The sequence below is a fragment of the Python bivittatus genome, unplaced genomic scaffold, assembly GCF_059951505.1.
Source record: "Python bivittatus isolate LINGU-HERP-01145 unplaced genomic scaffold, Pbiv_v1 ctg000350_np1212, whole genome shotgun sequence".
NCBI classification, from domain to species: domain Eukaryota; kingdom Metazoa; phylum Chordata; class Lepidosauria; order Squamata; family Pythonidae; genus Python; species Python bivittatus.
Window position 1 is genome coordinate 19,827,066 of NW_028277074.1, and position 26,864 is coordinate 19,853,929.

The 26,864-nt window shown below is 34.7% G+C and overlaps 1 protein-coding gene across 5 annotated transcripts in view; it reads left to right on the top strand.

The window, feature by feature from the left end:
- The window catches only part of DOP1B (DOP1 leucine zipper like protein B), a 60,018-nt gene that overhangs the window by 3,454 nt on the left and 29,700 nt on the right, over positions 1-26,864 (top strand). For 4 of the 5 annotated variants that reach the window (XM_007423325.4, XM_015887236.3, XM_025163481.2 and 1 more), the window contains 15 exons: positions 6-175; positions 4,060-4,241; positions 5,053-5,223; positions 6,731-6,920; positions 10,339-10,437; positions 12,387-12,510; positions 14,528-14,637; positions 15,227-15,341; positions 16,125-16,245; positions 17,642-17,761; positions 19,022-19,121; positions 20,616-20,807; positions 22,772-23,462; positions 24,324-24,595; positions 25,935-26,087. In XM_007423325.4, coding sequence (XP_007423387.2) covers positions 38-175; positions 4,060-4,241; positions 5,053-5,223; positions 6,731-6,920; positions 10,339-10,437; positions 12,387-12,510; positions 14,528-14,637; positions 15,227-15,341; positions 16,125-16,245; positions 17,642-17,761; positions 19,022-19,121; positions 20,616-20,807; positions 22,772-23,462; positions 24,324-24,595; positions 25,935-26,087 — 2,778 coding nt within the window. In that variant the 5' untranslated portion in view covers positions 6-37. The remainder of the gene's footprint in view (positions 1-5; positions 176-4,059; positions 4,242-5,052; positions 5,224-6,730; positions 6,921-10,338; positions 10,438-12,386; positions 12,511-14,527; positions 14,638-15,226; positions 15,342-16,124; positions 16,246-17,641; positions 17,762-19,021; positions 19,122-20,615; positions 20,808-22,771; positions 23,463-24,323; positions 24,596-25,934; positions 26,088-26,864) is intronic. The other variant, XM_007423326.4, reaches the window with a different exon arrangement.

A 26,864-nucleotide genomic window follows, 5' to 3' on the forward strand; every position in this document is an offset into this window, starting at 1 on the left:
TTTAGTTCCTCAGAGCATTTTGATATGACCATTTAAAATGGATCCCGAAGAGCAGGAGTTGCTTGGTGATTATAGATACAGAAATTATTCTTCAGCAATTGATAAAGCTTTGAGGAACTTTGAATCTTCAAGTGAATGGGCAGATCTCATATCTTCTCTTGGGAAACTCAACAAGGTAGTATCTGTCTTTTTTTAAATTATTTACAAGTTTTTTTAAATAAATTATGTTAAGGTATCAGTTTCATCTATCTAAACTATTTTTAATGAATAAAGTTTGGATAGTACAATATTAAAACATCTACAATAAAATGTCTCTTATAATTAAAAACATAGAGGCTACTAGTATTTTTTTTTTCAAAACTAGAAAACAGTTACAAAAATCAGATCCCAACTTTCCTTGTATTAGATTATTTCAAGTGCATTGGAGGAATATTGTATGATTGTTAGTATCTCTTTCAACACAGAAAAGGATTCTTTGATGTAGAACAAATCTTGTTCTTTATGCTGGTTTTAAGCAAAGAACAAATGGTTCTCTCTCTATATATCAGTATTTTAAAAGCTGGTATGAAGAATAAATAAGAAATATTAAGCCAACTTTATAAGGCAGATGATGAGAGCAAATCTGGTGTAGTGATTAAGGTAAGGTACCGGACTAGAAACTGGGAGACTGGGAGTTCTAGTCCTGCCTTAGGCACAAAGCCAGCTGGGTGAGTCCTTCTCTCTCAGCCCTACAAAGAAGACAGTGGCAAACCACTTTTGAAAATCTTGCCAATTGAACCTCAGAATTGTCCAGGGAGTTGCCAGGAGCCAAGACTGACTTGAAGACGTGCATACATAGGGCAGGAGAATAACGATTAAAAGAAAAAGTTATAGTAAAAGCAGAAATTACTGTCTTACACCTGCCAAGGAATACTACTGTAGTCAGTGATCTTTTGCCATGTTGTAATGTCTGTTATTTTCCTAAATCTAGTGCAAAACAGAAATAAAAATATGCATTATGGAAAGACAATCTCATATGATTGAAGTGTAAAACTGTAGTTCATTGTCATCTCAACATTTGAACAATGTTAAATCTAATGCCTCTTTCTTAGAAAAATATATTTTAAGCATATATTTATGAAATTGTAGAGTTAGCTTTTATCTGCATGTATTGTTATCTTTTATTTATTAAAAACATTGTACTTTGTTACCTTCAAAATGATTCAAATGCTGACACATTTGATCTGAAAAGAGGCATCTTTTCAAATACTTGACATCCTTTTTGTCTCTAGGTTTTTTTTAGAGGGGCATTGTCCAAACTCTGTACCACATGTTGCCGTAAGAGAATGAAGTCTAAAGAGAGAGTAAAGTTTACTTTACCAAACATAAACCTTATTACGGCTTGGGAGATTATTGGTTTTTGTATATTTGGGGGTCCTTCCAAGTATTAAATACAGTGAAATTAAAGTGAGAGCTCCTGTCTTCCTACCTCTGTGGCCAATATTAGCTATACTCATTTAAAGGCCTTTTAATCCCTTCAGTATTCTTAGGCTGCATATAGACATCACTCTTACCATATTTTATTTCAGATTTAATTGTTTCATTATCTTAGAACAATTTGTTATGTTTTCCATGTATGTTTATTTCCTTCCAATGTAATTGCAATTCTAAGAATGAAGCTTTCTTAAATATAGTTGTACTTTTTCCCCCCTGCCAAGTTATATTTATTTTTGTTATTGTTGCTGTTAGAAAAATCCCTAGGGGAGATACTTCATATGGGGTTGTAATTAATCACATTTGTTTCTTAGAGAATTAACAAGTCTAGGTGAATGTGGTGCTCTCTTTGTATTTCTTCTTATTTATGGCTGCTATTCATATAATTTTTAATATGCATTTTTTTAATCCTTGCTTGTCTGGAGAACAAAAATAGAATCATTATTTTAGTGGCTATTAAAAGAGAGGTCAGTAAAATGGCTATTTATTTACAGTGGGACAAAAAAGTATTTAGTCAGCCACCAATTGTGCAGGTTCTCCCACTTAAAAAGATGAGAGAGGCCTGTACTTTTCATCATAGGTATACCTCAACTATGAGAGACAAAATGAGAAAAAAAATCCAGAAAATCACATTGTCTGATTTTTAAAGAATTTATTTGCAAATCATGGTGGAAAATAAGTACTTGGTCACCTACAAACAAGCAAGATGTCTGGCTCTCACAGACCTGTAACTACTTCTTTAAGAGGCTCCTCTGTCCTCCACTCGTTACCTGTAGTAATGGCACCTGTTTGACCTTGTTATCAGTATAAAAGACACCTGTCCACAACCTCAAACAGTCACACTCCAAACTCCACTATGGTCAAGGCCAAAGAGCTGTTGAAGGACACCAGAAACAAAATTGTAGACCTGCAGCAGGCTGGGAAGACTGAATCTGCAATAGGCAAGTAGCTTGGTGTGAAGAAATCAACTGTGGGAGCAATAATTAGAAAATGGAAGACATACAAGACCACTGATAATCTCCCTTGATCTGGGGCTCCATGCAAGATCTCACCTGTGGGGTCAAAATGATCACAAGAACGGTGAGCAAAAATCCAAGAACCACATGGGGGGACCTAGTGAATGACCTGCAGAGAGCTGGGGCCAAAGTAACAAAGGCTACCATCAGTAACACACTATGCCACCAGGGACTCAAATCCTGCAGTGCCAGATGTATCCCCCTGCTTAAGCCAGTACATGTCTGGGCCCGTCTGAAGTTTGCTAGAGAGCATTTGGATGATCCAGAAGAGGATTGGGAGAATGTCATATGGTCAGATGAAACCAAAGTAGAACATTTTTGTCTAAACTCAACTCGTCGTGTTTGGAGGAGAGAGAATGCTAAGTTGCATCCAAAGAACACCATACCTACTGTGAAGCATGGGGGTGGAAACATCATGCTTTGGGGCTGTTTTTCTGCAAAGGGACCAGGACAACTGATCCGTGTAAAGGAAAGAATGAATGGGGCCATGTATTGTGAGATTTTGAGTGAACACCTCCTTCCATCAGCAAGGGCACTGAAGATGAAACGTGGCTGGGTCTTTCAGCATGGCAATGATCCCAAACACACCGCCCAGGCAACGAAGGAGTGGCTTCGTAAGAAGCATTTCAAGGTCCTGGAGTGGCCTAGCCAGTCTCCAGATCTCAACCCCATGGAAAATCTTTGGAGGGAGTTGAAAGTCCATGTTGCCCAGTGACAGCCCCAAAACATCACTGCTCTAGAGGAGATCTGCATGGAGGAATGGGCCAAAATACCAGCAACAGTGTGTGAAAACCTTGTGAAGACTTACAGAAAACGTTTGACCTCTGTCATTGCCAACAAAGGATATATACCAAAGTATTGAGATGAACTTTTGATATTGGCCAAATACTTATTTTCCACCATGATTTGCAAATAAATTCTTTAAAAATCAGACAATGTGATTTTCTGGATTTTTTCCCCCATTTTTTCTCTCATAGTTGAGGTATACCTATGATGAAAATTACAGGCCTCTCTCATCTTTTTAAGTGGGAGAACTTGCACAATTGATGGCTGACTAAATACTTTTTTGCCCCACTGTATGTAATGGTTTCAGTGCAGTATTTCCTATCCTTATGGAGAAAGGAAACAACATATTTTTATTTACTGGATAGCCAATTGTGATTGCATGTCTTAAAACTTTTCTTAACCTCTCCCATCCCACCCCTTTCAGATGTGTGAGAGTAGCCATTTTCTGCAGGTCATTATGATACTTGAAAAATGTTCACCAGGCAGGTAAGGATTCATGACAGTTGCAGTATTTGCTCTTGCTGATGAGGTTTCTTGACAAAAATTATTTTTAAGATCTCATAATTGATTTAGGGATTTCATCTGATGAAATGTTATATTAAATAATAGATATAAATATTGCCAAAACACACCCAAGGGTTTTGTGATCAGTTTTTATAAAGATCTCTAGAACTCTGTTAAGGAAAGTCTCTGTGTTTTAATTCTCTTAAATAAAAACATTGCTGCAGTTTGGTTCCTAATTCATGCTGATGCAAATTTAATATGTAATTTAATTATTTTACAGGCTCTTCAAAGTAATTTGAAATATTCTCTTTTACCAAGACGCTTGATTATCAGCAAAAGATTGTCTCAGTGTTTACATCCAGCCTTACCTAGTGGAGTGCATATAAAAGCATTAGAGTCCTATGAAGTAATATTTAAAATTATTGGAACAAAATGGCTTGCAAAGGACTTATTTCTGTACAGGTAAGCCTTGGGGATTTTTTAAAGCCAAGTTTTAATGATAGTCCTGTCTCCACTTATCTTCTAGGTAAGGCCCAGCTAGTGGAAATTGTTTCTAAATAAAATTCTATGGAATGGTTTAGTACATTCTTAAGTTAGCTGGTTTTAGGAATCTTTATTAATTGGTGTATTAGTGTGTAATGTTAAATCTTGCTTAGCATGGGGGAATATAGTACAGATAGTTGAAGAATGAGTTTCATTCCCAAGGTCTGTCCTTACGTCAAAGCTGTATGTAAGCCAGAACAATATTATTGTATAAGACTATATAAGTAGTATTTTGTAATGAACTCGAACCATTGTGTATTTAACACAAATTTTGCTACAATAGGCTCTGTTCTTAACTATGGGTCGTCTATAACCTGGGCATTCTTAACCCAGGGACTACTTGTATAGCTTAGGATTGCAGGTTCCAATTGTCTCCCCTCCTTCAGTTCTGGCTATTCAGAGAACACCAGATCTTTTTTAGATTAATTATAACTTTGCTTGAATTTTAATTATGGTTAATATTAATTATGAGCTTGATAAAAAAGGCCAACTTAATCAACAGTAGTTGGCTAGTTTTGAGAAATAACACTTAATGACCAATCATAATTTCCCTGGGTTTGCATATCAGAACATTTTGTAATTAATGTAAAATACATAAAAACAAAACTTCCAGTCTTCTCAAAAAGGGGTGACAGATTCATTGCAGCTTGTCCTCATAATTGTTTATAGTTTAGCATCTAAGATAACACAGACAAAAACTGAATTTTCCCTATCCTCTCTGTCTCTCCAGCTCAGGCCTTTTTCCATTGCTTGGAGCTGCAGCACTGTCAGTGAAACCCGTCTTGCTCGATTTGTATGAAAATTATTTTCTCCCACTCCAGAAATCTCTCCTGCCCAGCCTTCAGGCCTTCCTAATTGGCCTTTTGCCTGGTTTGGAGGAAGGGTCAGAATTCTATGACAGGTACGGTATTTCTTTCACAGAAGAAGGAAAAAATACTGATATATATTTTAACTCTACTTAGCAGGAATCTCCAAATTACAGCTACTTTTCTTTCTATGCCTACAGCGGGAATTAGTCAAGGGGAAGATAAGCTACCAAAATAAAGCCAGGAATGCAGTACTCCATATTCTGCTTCTGTTATTTGGTCAGGGTCATACATTAAGCAAAAGCTTAAGTGCGGACAACCAGGTTTTCCCTGGTACCTACTGGAAGAAAATTCTTGTGAAATATCTTGCACCAGAAAAGTTCTGGTCCCAACCAGGAAACTTTTTTAGCTCGGCATTTATTATCATTCTCAACCAAGAATTTTATATTTCAAAGCTTAAACTCTGACTTTTTGGAAAACAACAACAACAAGCTGAAAGTTCCTTATAGTAATGAAAGGTTGTACATAACATTTGCAACAGACCATAAATCATAGTCATGATGAAGAAACATTAACATAGCTAGGAAAAAAACTAAAACAAATAGCATTTAAAAACTAAAAATAGCATTAAAAATCATAAAAAACTAAAATAGCAGCATTTAAAGTAGCATCCACATTTGGAACATTTTACACATACACTTAAGTGTAGTTTATTAAATGAACCAATTATCTGCATTTGCACCATCGTTTATAATCCACAATGGCTAGATTCATTCAATACACTAAGTCAACGTCAGGCAAGCTATGATCTAGTCAATTAAAGGCTTCAAACACATACTCCTCTCAGCAAAAAAACCTCAGTAGATTAAGATTCAGTTCTGTTCCATGTAGCTTTTCATGCAAACAGTAATTTAGGAGTTAGTAGTAGAAGCTGAGAACCAGATAGATCCAAATGTTGATGATTTTTCAACCTAAATCTAGGATTACTTCACCTATTAGGTTCATGAAGTTGTTGAATAGTTTAGGGAACAAAATGGAAGCCTGTGGATATAAGTATAAAGCAAAGAAATTATCAATTATCTCCCTCCTTTGAAAACAAGAATAATATAATTTGCACAATTCCCATCCCATAGTATTATGGTCAGCAATACTAAAGAACTTCTGAGAGATCCAGAAGAACTGAAAAAGTTATTATCCCCCACCCTCCGACCTCATCTTATTTCCCAATAGAAATCAAGTAGCACCCTGGCCATGTCAGATGGTTTCTATCCTAATACTAGGCTGAAAGCAAGACTGAAAAAGATCTACCTCATTTAGATGAAATGTTGTCTCTTTTCAGAGTTCTCAGAAAATTCTTGCTTTAGCTTTTACTGATGTACTTCTTTTATGCAAAGATCTATTAGACTTGAAGTGAAAGCCTATATCTTCGATGTAGAGCTGCTATAGTTTGGAGATCTCTTTCCTTTTCTGCTCTCTTTTCCATACATTGCCAAAAATACATTATTTAATTTGTATAATATATATTTCAGTGTTAGCTTGTACAAAATTAATTTAATTTTGTAACAACGTAATCTCTCTCTCTCTCTCTTTTTTCTTTTACAGGACTGATGCTTTGCTTGTGAAGTTGTCCCTGGTAGTTGGCAAAGAAGTGTTTTATTCAGCCTTGTGGGGCAGTGTCTTGGTCAGCCCTTCTGTAAGACTTCCTGCTTCCCTTTTTGTTGTCAGTCATATCAACAGAGCAATACCTGGAAAGCAGCAGAATTATATAATGGGGACTGATACTAATCTCACGGTAGGTTAAACAAATTATCTGTGTTTTTTATATTATAAGTAAATAATGAAAGAAACATGGGAAAATTGCAGATAAAATCATGCACTTGGAGAAGTAATGTAACTCTTCAACTGTTGCATTTTCATTCCAATTTAGTGCAATGTCCTAACCTGTTTTGAAATATTCCAGGTATTTCAGGACAAGATACACTATTGTATTTATCTTTAGCATTTATTATTAAAACAGACAAGGTACACCATCATGATATGATCCCCTGCAGCACTGCCCTTACTTTTCATTTTCTGTGCAATGCACAGTGCTCATTAGAATTCAGTCTATTGCACAGGTTACAATGTGTATGTTCTTTCCATAACTATCATACTAATTAGTTATTGACTGCATTCCATGGAGCCTTGTGTAACATTTAAATGTTAATTCAGTGCTCAAGGATGCCTAAGCCCTGGTGTAACTATTTATGCAACATGGAGATGGAGAATACATGCATGCATACCCATCATACTATTCCCTTTCTGTAAGCAACATTATGTGCAGCACAGAAAAGGAATAAGATATAATAAGCCAAAGAAAGGCAGAAGATAAGAGAAAAAAAGGAAAATTAATGACATCTAGTTTACATCAGCATCATTCACTATATACTGCTCTTCTGTATACCCTTCTATACTTGTTTCTACCATGTCCATACATACAAGGTCTTCTGTTTTTTGGTTTTTTAATTTCTCACTTCTCTCTTTATTAAGATCTCATCCGTTCCATCCAACCACAACTTTCTTTGTCTTCCTCTTCATAGATTTGTCTTGTAATTTGATTCTCATAATTATCCAATATAACCAAATCACCACAACATTCTTCTTTCATAGTGATCACACATTTCTGTATTCAGTCCACATTATTTCAGCATTCATTTGTTCTTGACCCTATTTAAGAAGCCCCTGTGGTAAGAACGTGAAGAAATAGTCATTCCTATTTCATCTTATTATGTTTCTCCTACCATACTGATCCATTACTTCCATGTAATAGAGTGAGAAGAAGTGCACTGTTATATACAATAATTTTCACTTCACTCCTTGTTCTTTTTTAATACATTCCATGCTATAGACCACATTCTGCTGCTATGTTTCTGCCAGCTTTTATAATCTTAAAATTCCTCCATCCATTTTACCATATTTAGTAAACATTTTACTAAGGAACACAAATTCATGTAATTGCTCTTGATTTTCACCATTTATGTATCATTTGCAACTGTTCAGTCCATTTTCCCTGACAAACACAACTACCTTGGTCTTTGACACATTAATTGTACATTTCATATACTTTGTTGCATCATACAGTTTATATAACATTCAAGTAAATCATTCAGGTTTGCAGCCAGCAACTTGACAACATCTGCATACAGAAGTATCCATACATTCATATCTTCAGATAATTCTCCCTTAATGTCACCACATACATTCTTTATACATTTAACTATATGTACATTAAACAAGCAAGGGGCCATAATGCATTCTTATCTTACACCCTGCTCAGTGTTAAACCATTTGCTATTCTTATGAATGCTTTGCTTCCATTATAGTCTGATCTTTCTTATGCATTTGGTAACCAACCTTCAATCCATATTCATTGAAAACATTCTGTAATTCAAGCTTATTCAGTTTATAATGCACCTTTCCTCAATCAACAACACATAGTTACATTTCTTTCTCATATTCACATATTTCTCAAATACTTCTTGAAAAGCAATAATATGGTCTGCATATTTCCTGCCTGGAACAAAGCTGTCCCATACTTCCAAACTTCGTTCATTATGACTTTCTGCACATTAAGTATGTTTTAGTACACATGCCTCCTGTTTTGGTGAAATGCAGGCAATAGTATTTCGATGCTCAAGGTAGTCTTTATATTACTACACTAGCTTGCATAGAAAGACCATGAGCAAGGTTAGGATGAAACTTGGCTTGTGAAATTTCTAGTATGCTGACCAAAGGTGTCCAAATTGGCTAGTGCTGTTAGTTGGGAATGTTGCATGTAGCACAAGTACCACTTCATTTACACTTTTTTTTAAACTTAAGAGCATTGTGTTTACTGAAAATGAGAATGCAAGTTATTTCATATAATGAACCATTATCCCAGAACAAGTTTCTGAAAGAGAGCATGCTATATTTTTAAGGATTCTTACCAAGCTGTTTGTATGAGGAACTTAGTTCTTTTGAATGGAAGATGCCCTGAATTGTGGTTGTTTCCTCAGTTAGAAACTTGTCAAACATAAGTTCAGAAACTTTGACTTAATCTTTTAACCATGCCCTTTTCTAGTACAAAGCCTGCAACAGATGCTTTGGGCTGCAGTTGGTACAAAATGCTGCAGTCCAGTTATTGACAGGTGTTACCTTCAAAAGACTCTGCATTGGTTGCTGATAGGTTTCTGAGTGCAATTCAAAGCACTGGTTTTGACCTAGAGTCATATGTGGTTTGGCACCAGTGTATCTTCTGGACCACAACCTCCACTTTGAATCACCCTCTCTGATACAATTATCACAGGGTGATCATTGATAACACCTCTTCAGACTTCTGTATTATTAGGAAGTGGACTGGGCAGGAGAGTGGTCTGAGACAAGGAAGCAATGTTTTGATGCAGTCTCATTTTTTTTTTTTTATGATTAGGAGATTGATTGTATTTTGGAAGTATTGTTTATAAGGATTGTTCAATTAATAGTTTATTAATTTAATTATTGTATGAGATAATTTATTCAGATGTCACTAGTTTTGGTAGTTATTGATGTGGAGTATTAATAGTGTTTACCAGGGTTATTTCATAGTTTTTACTTGCTGGGGGTGTTTAATTTGTTTATTGTTGTGTTATATTGTGGAAGCTTTATATGTGGTTATAAACTGCCATGATTCAGATTGGAGTTGGCAGCAAATGAATAAGAGAAACAAATAAATACAACATACTGAGCAAATGAATTAAATGTATTAAGTTTTGATTATTTGACCTCCTCCCCCATCTATTGTGTACTAGTTCTTAAAAAAAAAGTTGCTAACGTATCATTTTGTCCTTATTGTCGAATAATTTAACATGATTCTGAATTTAAGATACTGTTGCACTGTTCCTTTTTGATAGACTTATTCCTCAAATAAAATGTGGGGGTAGTGAGGATTCTAAAAAAACAAACCAACCTGTGCATCATCATATTCTTGAATTAGCTGAAGAAAAGATTTCACGTTTTTCTTCATTCAGAATACAAGCTAGTCAATTTTCTGGTTACTGTGTGGAAAGAGATTGATAATAGAGAACTGCTACATTTAAAAAAAAAAAAATTCCCCACAGTAATTTTATGGCATGAATTTCCAATTTACAGAGCAAAAGGAAATAATCAGTCTGCTGGGGATTATTGTATCAAATGTTATTTCACTTTTGTTCTAGATACAAGCTATTTGTGTGTCAATGCTGGATTCAAATGTTCTTGTACAAAGAAATACTTTGGAAGTGGTTCTCTTCTTTTTCCCATTATATTCTTCTTTGGTGAGCAAATATTATTCAATTATTTTTTACCTGAATTTACATTGCAAATGCTAAGGAAAATGGTGCAAGACATGTTACGTAAGCTTGAGGAATCATTATGTGTTGATAAATCAGTTGTTTACAGGATACCATGAAAGCCTCCTGGTCAGACTACTCTTGTGTCTCTTTATGTTTACTAACCTGATGTTTACTATTTGAGGCTAAAATTTATGTTATGAGAAACCAAATAGGCTGGGATTCTAATTTCCAAAAGATTTTGAACTGTGCTTCCAGATGCACTTAACACAGTCCTGACCAGAGTAATACATTCATTAAAGACAGTCTAAAAATAATTTAAATAATAATACTAGCAGATACAATAATTTAAATCATGTTGGGATGGTGTATTAATCAGTGTTGTTCTTTTCCAGGAAATTGAATTTGTTATTTAGTATTGCATAGATGCATAAAATATAAACTCTTTATTGGTACATTTTCTGAACATACAAGCCAAGTCTAGGGCTGATTTTGTTTTTTGTTCTTTCAGTATCATTCCAACCTCATTCCCACTTCCAACATACACTTCAAATAAACCTTTGCTGAATGTATGCTAGGAGAGTTGTGTATGTGTTCTCCTTTAAACCTATGAGGTAACTGGTCCTTTAGACACCTACTGCAACTCTGCCTCATCGTCCAGCCTTTCCTGAACGAATATACATATTACTATGCTTTAGAGGATAGTTAAGACTTAATCCTATATCTGGCGCAAGATGTAACGGTTGTGTAACCAATAGGAAACAGTGATCATAATGCTATTGCGTTATTGTGTATATGCAAAAGACAGCCATATTTTATACAAAAGGGAAAACTTCTTAAAAAGGAGGGGAGAGATGAAAAAGAGACTGAAAGGAAAAGTAAAGAGGGACAAATCTCTTCCTAGTTCCGAAAGGTTATTTAAATTATGAAGAAATGGAATTCCATTCCATACCTGGAAATCCTTTTCTAACTAGGAGAACAAAAAGGAGCACAAACTTGGGCAGAAAAATATAAGGTAATAATAGGAATTCAGAAAAAGAAAACAGTATCCTAAAAATATATAAATAAATAAGGGGGAACAATAAGAACTTAAAAAAATCTAATTGAAGCAGAAAATCAGTCAGGAGAAACCAGATAAATTATTTGCTTCTGTCCTTATTATTGAAGCTATATGACAGATGCTTGAATCTGTACTGAGCTTTTCAAGAAGGGAGTTGGGGCAACTGGAGCAAGGTAACAACATATTTTTGGATATGTTTAGAGGCTACACTGTAACAAATCATCAGGTCCTGGTGGTATCCACTCAAGACAGTCCTGACTCAGTGTTACCTCCAGGTCAGTGGCAGCATTCCACCAAAGCCTAGTTGCAGAAAAATAATAGTGGGAGAGAAGCAGGTCTCCATCTCCTGCTGGCTAGCCACTGTGAGAAACAAAATGATGGATTAAAATGAACCTTGGCCCGATCTAGCAAGGCAGCTTTTACATTCTTATGAATGATTTTGTTTGGTTCTCATTTCCCCCGCCTCCACAAAAAAATGAAAAATGAATGGAAAAAAATCATTCTTTTTAATGAATATAGCTTATATTGTTTTAATGCATTTATTTTAATAACTTCTATTCTGTATTTGTAAACTGATTCAAGATGTGGCTTCATGGGAAGCAATATAGCAATATATTGAAAAAATAAATCAACAGCTTAATAGGGGCAGAGTCCAAAACTGTAGCTTGTAGGCAACGCACTGCTATCTAATACAACCTTTCCTTTACAAGTTGTGAATTAGGTATAGGAGTCATGAATTGTGTGAATGATAATATTCTTAATGTTGCTGGTGCTATACTGCCACATTATGTGGTTTGCTTCTGCATTTTCTGTTGTGTTTTTAGTTTTGTTAAAAGATGTGCGCCTTCAGCTTACTTGTTGGTTCTTTGTTTAGGACACAAATGAAAGTGCTGTTCCACTGTTTAGGTCTGATGTAGTTCATCTTCTGTCAGCAGCTGTCCAAACTCTCTTAAGAAGAGATATGTCACTAAACAGAAGGCTATATTCATGGTTGCTAGGTATGGTACAACATATAGTTTTGTTTTGTTTTTTGCATTATTTAATTCTTCTGAATTAATTTTCAGAATAAGAAAGCTGTTGGGATATTAAACCTCAAATAGTAGTGCAGTGATCTAGCTTATAAGCTTACAAAAGAATAACTCTGTTATTCTTTGTCCTCAAATACTTCAGTGGAAGGGAAGTATCGTGCACATCACTTTGTGTATGCAAAGTTACACTTCTAGTGATGTGCATGGAAAAGCTTGTTTGCCCAAGAGTTCTATCAGTGTAAAGGATTTGACCAAGAACCCTGAGAATAAAATCATAAATGAAGATAAACCTTAAGTCTATAATATTAGGATTCATGTTGTGAAATCTTGACAAGCTAAGTGTAGTGTTATATGTAAACCCACCTATTATCTCTTAACATTATGTATTGACTAGACTACTATAGCTCTTTCATAAAACTGTTAATCAAGTCCAGAATTAACATTATATGTGAATGTAACCAGAAATTAGGGGTGGTAAAACTGAATGATTAGTTATTCACTAATTAGTTATTTTTTTATAGCTTGGCAAATTCTACAGACAACTGGCTGTTGACTACTGTAGGGATTAATGTCTATACTTTTCACTCACTTGTGGCTGTAGATGAATGATAGAGAATATGCTTTGCTTACTAATGAGGTTCAATCCTGATCTCGATGTTAAGCTAGGACAGATTCCTTTAAATAAGCATCTGCCAGGCTATTTAGGCAAATTTTAACTTGCTGCTGTTCAAATATATTATACTATTGCATTTACAAGGCCAAGTGCTCTGGCAGTGAGAGTGCTCTAGTCAGAGTAGATGAAGCTAGATGAGGCTGTTTCAGATATTGGTTAACTAGGTCTATTACTTATTTATACTTCTGTGTAAAGGAAAAGTATCTAGTATAATAGTTTTTCATATCCACCCATAGATAAATAATTATTTACATGACTGAATATTTTCCCTCTGTACAAATTATGACTATGTAAAATTATGTTTGGGATGTGGCTTTACATTGAATTAATACCAGCAATTCTATTTTAGATTAAATGAAGATATGTTATTAATTAGTTTTAAATTCATTAATTCAGTTGGCAAGAAATTATTTGATTTTAGTCAGCTTTAGAATTGGGTTTTCTTTACATTATAACTTTAATGCTCCCATTCACGTTTTCTCAACTGTAGAATTGTTGTTCTCTTTACATATTTGACTTTGTTTATTTTGAAACACTGGTAGGCATCTACCTGAAATGTTAATTTTTGTTCAAGAATTTGGAGGGTAGGTTTAATTATTACTGTGAAGCTTTGTGTATGGTTAGGTAAGTTCACATAAAGCCCAAAAGATAGTATGACTGATAGTATGAATATTATATCCATTAAAGTTATTCTTAGTTTAATATAATTCTGTATAAGTGACAGCACTCTAGTTCATGTTGTACCCATGAGCAACAGATCATATTATGAGTACTACCCCTTCTAGAATTAAATTACGCTTGTATATAGTTCTACTGTCAAACTGTCTTTAGATGGGGAGGAACCTCCCAGAGATTTGGCAAAGATAGCTAGAAACTAGTTTTTTATTATAATTCAGGAGACAAAGTTGTTACATCTACCCAATGAAATGGTACTGTCCTGTTTCAAGTCTTCCTTTCTCTTTTTCTGAGCATATTTCTGCATAGACATGATTCAATCATCTTCTCACAGTCTCTCAAGCCATTTACAGAAGGCAGTTGCATGTTTATATTTTCTGCTGTGACAATCTCCTTCAGAATCTCGTGCCACTAATCAAATTATGACATGAAGAATGACTAGGAGAAAGGACCTAGTCCTCGCTCAGCGGAACAGATTCTATGCGGAAGATAGCTGATGCAGTCCTAATGGCAAGAAATAGCTCTGGGGCAACAGGAAGAAAGCTGTTCACCTTTTACTATGATTTCTGCATTATTAATTAAAACTATAATGCTATATTGTATTTTTTTATTTTGTCTAGTTATAATTATCTTTTTTAGGTTCTGATATCAAAGGAAGTACTGCTGTACCAGATTTATCTATGAACGCATCCACAGATGATTATGCCCGCAATTTTTTTGAAAAATATTCCAAAGAACTTTTGGTTGAGGTAGGTCTGTATAGTACTCTTTAAAGGACTATTTTATTAAATGGTCACAGTCTAATATTAAGTTAATAAATTATCATTGCTACTGTTTCTGGCTACTGTTATATAATAGCAGCTTCCAGAATCTTTCGTGGGAAGAGTGATGCTAGCATTTGGTTCCAGTTGTAACATATAGTAGAAAGAAGTAACCGAGCCAAGACACTAACTACAGTGGAACAGTGTTCGGCAAAACCAAGATCAAAAAGAAAGCAATGAGAAATCTGGAACTGCAGGAGAAAAAGGATCTTTAATTGATTTTCTGCTATGGGCTGAATTAACCACAACTGTCCTTTTCTTCTTCCTAAAAACGTGTATCATTTCAGTTGTACCTACACAAAAATGCACTGTTTTTCCCTGTGCTACAGGAGTGCTAAACGATTAACTTACTCATGTGTAATTTTGAAAATAGTGTTGAATGTCTTAAATTGTTCTTTTTTCCTTTTTAATTAGGTTCTGATAGCATTTTTCTAATAAATACTTACTGTACTTAAAAGGCAGAGAAATGGACAGTGCTAATAATTTGTACTGTTGTCAATATTCTGATGATTAATAGGGTTTGATTGAACTACTACATCAGAAATTTGCAGAATCTGACTTGGAAGAACAGCATCATGCGTATTTGAAACCATTCCGCATCCTCATAAGCCTACTTGACAAGCCTGAAATAGGTAAGAGAAAGAGAGTCACTTCTTCAATAACTAAAAATATGCTAAACCACAGTATGGGGAAATGCAGGTTCCTAATGGAAAGCATGTGATGGTTTATCAGTTAACATAGATGTTCGTCAATCATTTTAATTTAGTGTTATCTAATATTACAACTTTAATTTTATTCAACATTTCTTAAATACATTCATTTCTTAAGAATGAGCTCAATATTAATTTGAATATGACATGGAAAGAATACCACATAATTCTCCTTAGTTTGTTTTCTGATTTACCTGTCTTCATTCGCAGACTGAATATTGTATCATGGTTACTGGTGATTGTATTTGTCATTGGTTAACAAAATGGTTTAGGCAGATCTTTCCCGTTGTTTAATTAAGATGGGCTACTTTCTTGGTCTGAGAGCAGATATAACAAATGAAAAAGAATGAAAAAACTTAGGTCAGATATTAAATTAATTTTCATCATGAGAGCATATAAATGAACCAGTAAGATCCTTGCATAATTCAGTTGTTGTATCAACTGAGGCTATTTCTTCTGCAAAATAAGTTATATTGTAACACAAAAACTGAGCTATGTGGTATATTGAGATTCTGTTATGTAAATTCTGGTTACATTGCTAAACATACTTGTGAAATTCTGACAATGTTTTAACATTTACTGTATGTAATAATGCATTGAATTGCAAATGACAAGTTCTGTTAATATTACTTTATAACAAGATTTTATTCCCATGTATAAATAAGTCTGTAAATATTGGATTGCTTTATATTTCCCTTATTGCAGGCCCACTAGTTTTTGCTGACTTGTTTCTTGAAGTGATCAGAGCGTTCTATAGATACTGCAAGGAAACACTGGGTTCTGATCTTAAACTGAGCTACAGTCAAACTGGGAATGTCCTTACAAGGTACACTGTAAGCTTTTTTGTTATTTGTTTATTTAAATGGCTAAATATATAAATTATACATTTGTATGGTTTGTGTGTAGAGTTTGTTTTCTGCTATTATATCACTGACCAGAATTACATGTTTTCATGTGCCCAGTTCTTCAAAACATGTCCTTGAAAGTAAATTGACCATAGTCCAGAAGCAAACATCCAAGTTAAGGCCCTGTCATGCTCCTACTGCTAGAGAAGACTTGCTAAAGGGGGGCCGGTCAATCAGTAGTTGCAAAAGTCTGTCAGAAATATGAATTTGTGTGGGTTAACACAAAGCCAGTTTGGTACAATGGTTAAAGGCATTGGGATAGAAACTTGGAGACTGTGAGCTCTAGTTCTGCCTCAGTCATGAAGCCAGCTGGGTGATTTGGGACCAGTTTCTCTCTTTCAGTCCTAGGAAGAAGGCAGTGGCAAAAAAATAATAATGGCTTAACAAGTTCATCTGGACAAGTTCATCCATAAAGCTGTCCATCCATAATGCTGATGTGGCTACTGCTACTACCCATGCCTAAAGCAGTTCAATCAAAACAGAGTATATGCCCTGTAATCTTAATAAATATGTGATTCTTTAATCCCCTGGAAAAGTGCTAAAATGGAATCCTGTAATACTGCTTGAATGGAAAAGGGAGAGTGGTTATGTTGGAAAGGACTGGTACTAAACCTGGGCCATCTTATAACCCAGACTTAAATTTCAGGATAAGTATGAGCTTAGGGTTTCAGTTTAATTTCTGAACACCCAGTTCCAAGTTTTTGTACCATCGCTTTAAAAATGTATTTACAGTAAAACCTTCGATTGCGAATAACTTGATCTGGGAGTGTTCCGCAAGACAAGCAAACGTTTCTAATAAATTTTAACTTGATAAACGAGCAATGTCTTGCAATATGAGTAGAACGTGATGCCGAATGTGTCATGATCACAACTGAGCCAGTGGTTCTCTCTCTTGCTGCGGGATTGTGGGTGATCGTCTCCCATGCTAGTGATAGTGAAAGTCGTCCTACACAATAACCCTCCTCTCTCTTGTCTCCCTCATGCCAGCCACGAAGGTTTTCAAAGGTAGTGCAGGTTAATTTGTTTTATTTTTCTTTATATTTTGTATTTTCTTTATTATTTTGTATTATATTACAGTATTGTAATCATTTTTACATGAATATTTTTGGGTTGTGGAACGAATCATCTGAGTTTCCATTATTTCTTATGGGGAAATTCGCTTTGATATACAAGTGCTTTGGATTACATGCATGTTTCTGGAACGAATTATATTCGCAAACCAAGGTTTTACTGTATTTGTTTCTACAATACTATGCCTAGCATTAAAAAATATTTCCTCTGCATATATTTACTAGCTATTGTTGATTCTCTTTTTAGTGCAATAAAAGAAAACAAGAATGCATCTGAGATTGTTAAAACAGCTAACATGTTGATCACATCCTTAAACACAGATTTTCTCTGGGATTATATGACCACATGTATTGAGGACTGCTTAAGGTAGTTATAGACCCTGTGTTGTTTTTTGCTTTGGAGATAATTGGTCACAAAGAGACTGAATAATAAAGGAACAGTAATAATTTATCTTAAATTCAGAATGCGAAAGCCAGGCAGTTTGAGGCCTATCATAATACGCCCATGTAATATCACTGCTCTGCAAGCCGCATTGGCTTTCAATAAACTTCTGAATACCACCTATAAAGCCCCACATGGTACAGGGCCAGATAATCTGGGGAACTACCTGTCTCCAGTTGTGCTGCTCTACGCACTGATTGTACATGGTAGACAAGGTCCTGGTCCCTTCTGTTAAGCTATGCCATCTTGTGAGAGCCAGGAGACATACTTTCTCTGTTTCAGCACCAGCACTGTGGAACAACTTCCCCCATTTTGATGGGCCCCTACCCTGTTAGCCTTTCACAAGATATTAAAAGGCTGACTTTTCTTCAAGCCTACTGTTAACTCTCTGTGTAAGTTTGAAGGGTTTTATTGGAACCTCTGGCTCACTGTAAATTGTTTTATCATTTTGTTTCTAATTGTTTGGATCATTGCTGTTTTATTACTGTTAGCCATCCGGGGTCACTGCAGCAAAATGGACAGCCATATAAATTGTCTAAATCAATCAATCAATCAATCAATCTGCCATCTATCTCAGTTGGTTTATATTGAAATGCTGGATAAAGTCCTGTTTGATTAATATGACTGGGAGAATTTCCAGGGAAAACCAGGGCTATAGTTAGGTTTGAAAATTGGGGAAAAAAATCATCCCATAAGAAGGCAAAAGTAAACCCCTTCCATAATATTGCCAAGGAAGCAAAGTTACCAAGAGTTAAGCTTGACCTAAAGGAGAGTTTACCTTTTTAAAATAGGAAAATTGCCTTTGATTGGGACTGTTAATGGAAGCAAGTGAGTTTTTCTATCTTTCATTTTTTCTTTTTTTGTGGGGAATATCATGTCATATTTAGGGTCATCTTCAACAGTAAATAGGAACATATCTGTAGCTCCTCTATTGAAATTCAAATATCTATTAAAGTATGCTTGCTTTTCTCTTGGCTGTGTTTTAGGAAACACAATAATTAGTTTGGGAAACAAAATAATAGTATTGAGAAGTTTTTTTAAAAAAATCTATTTCTTTAGAAGAACTACATAACAGCTTCAATGTGTATATTATGTGTATTATGTTTTTAATTGCATTTTGCTGAAAGTTGCACTATGATCAAACTGTAATGAAAAGTTTTTTTTAAGGCATCCTTTTCCTTTCAGCAGCAGAAATAAATCCACACAGACACAGCTTCTAACTAAGAATGCAACAGTTTCAGAACTCTGTATACTAACAGTGTTTCTCCTAGATGTGATACCACTGGTAAGTCAAAGTGTTTTATTTTGTCTCCTAAGCCTTTTATGTAACTTAATTCCTCAGTATGTACAGATCAATTTTACTTGCCAAGGAAGTCTTTATGCGGGGGTATAGTCCCACTGGAGCTATTTGGAGTTATTTTTTGACATAATATATTTAATAACCATATCTATGCTATGTTAAAATATAAGAAACATTTCATTTCATTCATTAGATTTGTACGTTTCCTTTCTACAAAACAAGCAACAACCAGTAAAAAGGAATAAAATTACAAAACATTCAGTTAAACCAAATTAACAAATTACATAAAACTTAAAATAAGAAGGATCACTTGCAACTCAAATGTGTTCCACAGTTTGTGACCAGTACACACATACAAAAAACAAAAAGACTTATTCTCAAGACATGGATTTGTACCATTACGGAAATTGGTTTTCACTATGCTTACTTTATGCTTCAATTTTATAGCATTTCCAAATTGAATAATTTTTAGAAATGTGGACAGAAATTATTGTAGTTTGATGATTTATTAATTAATTATTTCATTTGGTGATTTACACTGCTTTGATCATGGTTACTAATATTCATCTTTGCTTAGAGCTTAACAGCAATTTTTAGCCTTTTAAAACAATATAGTATTTCAGTTATTCACATTTAATTAATGACATATTGGAAAATTATAGCTTCCATGACATCTGCAAATCCCTTGTTTATTGATATGTATTTTATTCTTTTATTCTTTTTTCCTGCTTTTTTCATCTTATTTTTTATATGGGTTCAATGAAAAAGAGAAAAAAATTAAAAAAGAAAAAGTCTTATTTTTATTAGCCAAACAAGTGGGGCTTTGCAAGGAGGGATAACTAGAAGGACTTTTGAAGACCTTAATATCCAGATAGGCTCATTGTGAGACAGAATATCTTTCACATAGCCAAGGCCTATATTGTATAATCCTTTAAAGCAGTGCTTCTCAACCTTGGGAACTTTAAGATGTGTGGACTCAACCCCATTGCTGGCTGGGGAATTCTGGGAAGTCCACACATCTTAAAGTTCCCAAGGTTGACTAACATTTAAAGATTAAGGCCAATTCTTTGAATTTAATTCCACAGTAATGAATAGCTAGTATGCATTATTGATATGATGTGATCATAATACCATCCACAAGTTAGTCCCCAGCTATTAACCAGTTGAAGAACATCTTCCACAGGATCCCAAGGTAGAATGCATCATACTATGTTGTAACTCAGACAGTTCTGACTAATTTCAGGGTACTCAAAACTGGCACACTGTAATTACACGTACGTTATTTGTTGCCATTGCTGCCTGTACTACAGTGCTGCCAGATCTACTGAAGTGATGCAGTCCCACCCTAAAGAGGTCAAATTTCAATCTAAAGACTTGATTTTATTTTCCCATCTTATCTGGCTTTAATTTCAATTTGCTTGTCTTCATTGCTGCTCAGCATTAACTGCTTGCTTACTTGAACCATCTTGCTTTTTATAGGAACTTTATTCTGAAGTACAGTCTCTGTATCTGCCACAAATGCTCAGCTGTATGGCACAATCTCTCCTTCAAAACATGGAAGTATTAAGTTTACCAGAGTTCACACATGTGTTAAGAACATGCTTCAAAGTTCTCAGTAAAGTACAAATGCCATCTGCCTACCTGAGTACTGAAACGGGAAGCTCAGACTCTGTAAGTATAAATATGTTATCCTGATCCATCTTTGCATGAGTTTATTAAGAACATACTGCATATATTTGTATTTCAAACTCTGCTTTTCATAATGTGTGAAGAGTAATGTGAATGTTCAATATAAGAGTAATTTTGGTGGCTGCTTTCTGATAGCTGACATAAAATGGAAATTGTTTATTTAGCTTCATACAATGTGAGAAGTATTCATTCTCCAAAGCAGCATTTCTTTTATAGTTATACTACAATTCCAGTATCTATATAAGAAATTATAATACAGTATGGACAAAAATTGTGCTCATTTAAATATGTTGTAGTGAAATATGGCTTAAAAACAGATGTGTACTTACCTAATTCTTGGAGCAGAGGAATTTTTTTATTTAAAAATAATTGTTGATTCTTGTTTCTAACCTGTTGAGTCTAAAAGATGTACTTATTAATTTTTTCATGTTCTGTTTCTAAATTATTGGCTTTAGCAGTGGTCTTATAAATAAAAAGCACTAGTTTCAGAGTTCAAATTTAGATGAGAACAAACTCAGAGGTGCCAATGTATTTTAAGAAGTAAAGTCTCCAAATCGAGCTTGAGTCCCTGTGGACATATCCATATAGTTTTCTCAGCAATGGTATTGGAAGTAATTTGCCATTCTTTTGGAATGTTTTTTGAATTCCTAGTCTACCTTATAACCTGGTATTTTCTGGGAATCTCTCATGTAGGTACTAACCAGATGTAAGCCTTCTTAGCTTTTTGAGATCAACCAAAGTCAACTATATGATGCCACTTCGATACAATGTAATTGAAACACCTCCATAATAAACAAATCTCTTGCATTTGTTACCCGTAGGTCTTGACAAAGAAGTAGATCTATTGCTTGTCATGTAATTTGGCACTGCATGCCTATTTTTGAAAAAAAATTAAAACAGCTGTGTATTTATTTAAAGAAAACTGATTCTGTATCACTTAGATAAAGAATAGATATCCTTTCTTGCTGTATGGCAAGAAGGATATCTATTCCTTGCAACTGTCCTAATCTGAATTGGTTCTTATTCATTAGTTTCTTTGTTCAATTTATGTGGCTATCCACTTGCCACACAACTCTGAGTAGGTAAAAAGGAAAAAAAAAAGTGTTCTTCTCATATACAAATTGGCTATTTGCAAATATCCCTTGATACTGATAGAAAACCTCCTTTACATTGTGAAATTGCAATTGTTGGAACACTGATTATACTCATATTAAAAGGGGTAGGGAACAATACAATATACTAGTCTGACCCTCAAACTTCATTTTTCTGCTGTGTAAGACTGGATGCCAATTATGCTTTATATTTTGCACTGTACAAGAATGTCCAATTGTTTTTGCTTAAGTACAACTTTCCAAACAACTAGAACCTTAATAAAGCAGAGTCTGAGATTGCCTGGATATATGTACCCATGTTTGTACAAATGTGAACACAACTCTCTTGGCTGTATTAATGGAAGTCAAACAGAGAAAGAGGCAGGACCAACTGTGAGCTCTTGTTAGTAGGACCATGCAAGCATTTGGCACGCAAGGGCTGCACTTAATCTTTTTGAGGTGGAACCTGGAGTGGGTGGAGCTACATCACATGTGGGCGAGAATGAGTTGGAAAGAATTTGGGAGGTCCACTTTGTTTTTGTTTTTTTAACATACACTATAGATTCATTTATTTTCCACCTTAAAATGACAAAAAACTGTGTTCCCATTTTTGGGTAGTTACAGTCCCTAGAAGCTCTGAGGGCTGCAGAAAGGAATCCAAAGCCATCTGGGGCTTTGGAACTGCAGGTTGCCCAAAACAAGAATTTATGTGTGCATCTCAAAGAAATGTTAACTTAATTCGTGTCTTCTTAACTCTAAGGATATCTTTATTCTTACTTAAGGATTTTTTTTTGCTGTTATGTAAAATAAATACATTCATATTTAGAGCAAGACATACTTATTGCAATATTGCAGAGTCCTGTAAAGGAAGATAACCAGGAAATAAGGTCAGAATCCAAGGTGCTTGAAGATAAAGAAGATGCTCCTTTTCCTTCACTGAAATCTGAAGACAGCGGCATTGCTCTTAGTGCTTCATCACCTGAACTGTTACAGCACTTGAGGATACCTAGGATAATTCCTGACAGAGATGATGTCTGGAAAAAGGGTGGAAGCATGCAGATGACTTTGCACTATATCCAGGAACTGGTTGCAAAATTTGCCAGTAAACATACATTTGAGGTTCATTTGCAGAATTCCAATAATGACAGTGTCTCAAAAGTTGATGTCAGACAAGGAAATAACAAAGAGAATAATTACCAAGTTGCCACAAATACTGGGGGGGAAAGGCACTCATGTGAATCCAGGCAGATAACGGTGCCTCAGTTGAAGCAAATGCTATCAGATTTCTTCACTGTACGAGGATCACCTTTTAAACAGAAAGGTCTGGAGCCTCCCTCTCCTTCTAATGAACGTGGTAGTCCAAGGGATAAAGAGGAGAAAGACTGGGACCTTGATCAAGTTATGTTTGATTTGGGAGATACGCGAGAGGATTGCAGAGAGGCCTTTTCAGCTCTGTGCTATCTCTTACTAGATTGCACTACGTTCCCTGTTTACCTTTCTGAAGAAGAATCTGAACTATTGTATTTGTCACTCTTTCAAGTGTCTGGTAAGAACATCTCATTCTAACATTCTGATAATTTCACATCACAGAAGAATGCAAAATAAGGAGGCTTTCAAGGGAAATTTTCACAAACACTAACATAAAATCTATACATTTATCAATATAATTATAGGATATTGCATCAGAATGGTATATGAAAACTCTAGTAGATGCAATCTTAATTTCATCAGTATACAGAGAATGGGCATTCATTAAAAGGCTAATGATCTTATGGTATGGTCTTAACTCCTAAGGAATTAGGAGTGTATCACATTGAATACAGTGGATCCTGCTATTCGGTAAAATTGTATGCTCGTCTGTGGATGTTATTTCTGTATTTCCCTTGCCAGATGTTAATAACTGCTTAGTTTAGTAATTTGTTGAATAGCTTAATTAGCAGATTGTCAGCTACAACACCACCACTAATGAAATTAGATGATGAGTACCAGCTAGATTAGCATCAAAGGAAAGCTTGTGAAAAATGAGGAGTTATTGGCGTGCTTTTCAATAATTGCAGAAGTACAGCTATTTCATACTAAGAACCACCATATATGTGTAAGTAAATAGTTCAGAGAAGCTAAGCATTCTTAGTAGCTATGGAATATTGAATGTCACTTGGAAAAAAAGTATTCATAAGGTTGTTAGAATCTATACAGAATAAGGTTGTTAGAGTCTATATAGAATCCCAAGCAGAAATACTGGTGTTTAATAGATGAATATACACTAAAAATATTAATGCAAGTGTGAGATGTGTATTTAATAAATTTAATGTACATCACTCAATGTGGGAATGTCATTTTATATTTTTAAAATTACCTGTTAATGATTATTTGAATAATATACTAAACTCTTTGTCACTTTCATTAGGAGGTAGTGAATCCAGTTTTCCCCTGTGGCTCAAATCCTTGATGACAATATGTTGCTGTGTTAATGACTGCTACATTCAGAATTTGGCCATTTCTGTACTGCTAGAAATAATCAACCATTCCCAGTCACTGGCATTGGTTATTGAAGACAGAATTAAGCGATATAAAATTCCTGGGCAAAATCCCTTCTTTGGAACACTGCAGATGGTCACAGTTCCTCCTATTGCTCCTGGAGTCCTAAAGCTAATTTCAGAAAAAACTGATTTCTATCAGGTGCTGTGCTTTTTTTTTCCACTTAAGATGTTTGGGCACATGAGATGGTGGAACAGATAGAACTCGTATTATTATTATTATTATTATTATTATTATTATTATTACTACTACTACTACTACTACTACTACTACTACTAGATGGCTAATAGTGTTACTTTCCTTAATCTAATCCAACAAAATAACAGAGCCACTGAAGCAGGGGTTCTCAAACTTTCTGCAATCATCTGTCTCTAAATAAACATTTAGAAAATGTGGGGACAACCAGTTAAACAAATACTCTTTCCCTACATTTTTGTCTTTAACAGCCTGGGAGTTCATTTGTTGTTTAACAAATAGGATAACAATTATAACAGTGTTATAATAAGCCTTCTCATCCTTCCTTTTTTAAAGGTCTTATAAGATGACATTTTTTACTAACATTTTAATCCATAGTTAATTGTTTAGTTATCATTGGAAGTATTTTGTATAGCCAGTGGCATAACAACAACAACAACTCTGAGTATAAACTTGATCAGCAACCAATTCAATAGAAATCTATGAGTACTAAGGAGCTACAGTTAAGTGGATCTCCAGCCGAATTAAAACCTATATTTAGATATTTGTTGTCATATTTCCCATTTATACTATTCTTTTTAGATAACTGATACAAGATCACAATTCAAGTTAGCACAGCATAAGTTGACTCGTGGTCAGTAATTGTAGTCAGGGCATATTTGCTGCTGGAGTTAGTGGTATATTAGTATTGCTGTTGCTTGTATTATTGTAGGCTTTAGTGAATCAGTTGACTGGTAGCGAATATGGGGAGGCAGGGGCTAAGTGGAGAACAGAGACTTTCCAGGTAACTGGTGGCCAGTGTGGGACTGTTGTGTCAAGGAATCATTGAGAATCATTGAACTAAAGGAGCTGCATTAGAGATGTTGAAGGAGCAGAAAGACAAATGGAGACAAAACATTAATTTACAGTAATAGCATGTGACAATGCCATCCAAGATAACCTGCAATCGGTTTTATCTATTAAAGTAGCTAAGCACTACAGTGGCCAGGACTGAAGACAGTGAGCAATTGTGAATAACTGCGATAAAAATAGGAACTTACTCATAAGGAATGCTGTTAATATCTTGTTTCTTTCCATATTAATTCTGAAAAGTATTCAAAGCTCCTCTGTATCCCTAGGAAAAAAAATTCTGTATTAAATGTTGAAATACAACTTAATATAGAATTAATGAAAATTAAAAATTTAATGAAAATTAAAACCAATTTAGTAATATACAGCTTCCTTTATCCTGTGTTAAATCTTCCTAAAATGGATAATTTGATTTTTTTTTTTTTAATTACAACAGAGAGTTGCTCAAGTGCTTTGGAATCAGCTGAACAAAGAGACACGAGAGCATCACAACACCTGTGTAGAACTGTTCTACCGTCTGCATTGTCTAGCTCCATCAGCTAATATCTGTGAAGACATTATCTGTCATGCATTACTGGATCATGATAAAGTAAGACTATGTTTTGCAATCCTGACCTAAATCAAGTTTGCACAGTTTTACTTGGGTCTCTTGAGTAGCATGCCAGAGTCAAACTTCAAAATATATAAAATTATCCATGAAATATGAATAATTAAATGTGAACTAAAATCAGAATAATTAAAAACAGTTGATATGACTAACCCCACTTATTTCATTATTTCCCATTTCTGTTATCTAAAAATTAGAATTCAGCAGTATTTTGAGGTCCTCAAGTTATATACCACTATTATAGAAGATTATACATGCTTAAATATAGTGCTATAGTTTGGGGAAATTCCAACATCGCAGTCATACAGAGTTATGGAAAACATATTTAATAAACAAAACATAGCATAAGAATTAGAATGATTAGAAGTTTGACATCAGGAAAACAAGGATAAAGTAATATCAGAGCATTTTAACTTCCTGGGACATTGTATCACAGATCTCAAAGTAACATTTTGGAAAAAAGAAACTCTTAACACCACAGCCAAGTGAGAGATTGCTGAACTTACATGCCAAGCTCTCTCAAAAAGTCTCACCAAATACAATGGCTTTTTGACATACTACACTTGTTCATTGGTAATGTACGTGTGATCTGTCTCACATGTAACCTGCATCTGTATAACCAACCTGTCTTTCCCTCCCTCTCTGTCCCACCTCATCATCCCAATTTAAATCCTGTATCAGTTTAACCACTCCATGCATCTGATGAAGTGAACTATAGCTCACAAAAATTTACACCTTTTAATAAAATGTGTTACTTTG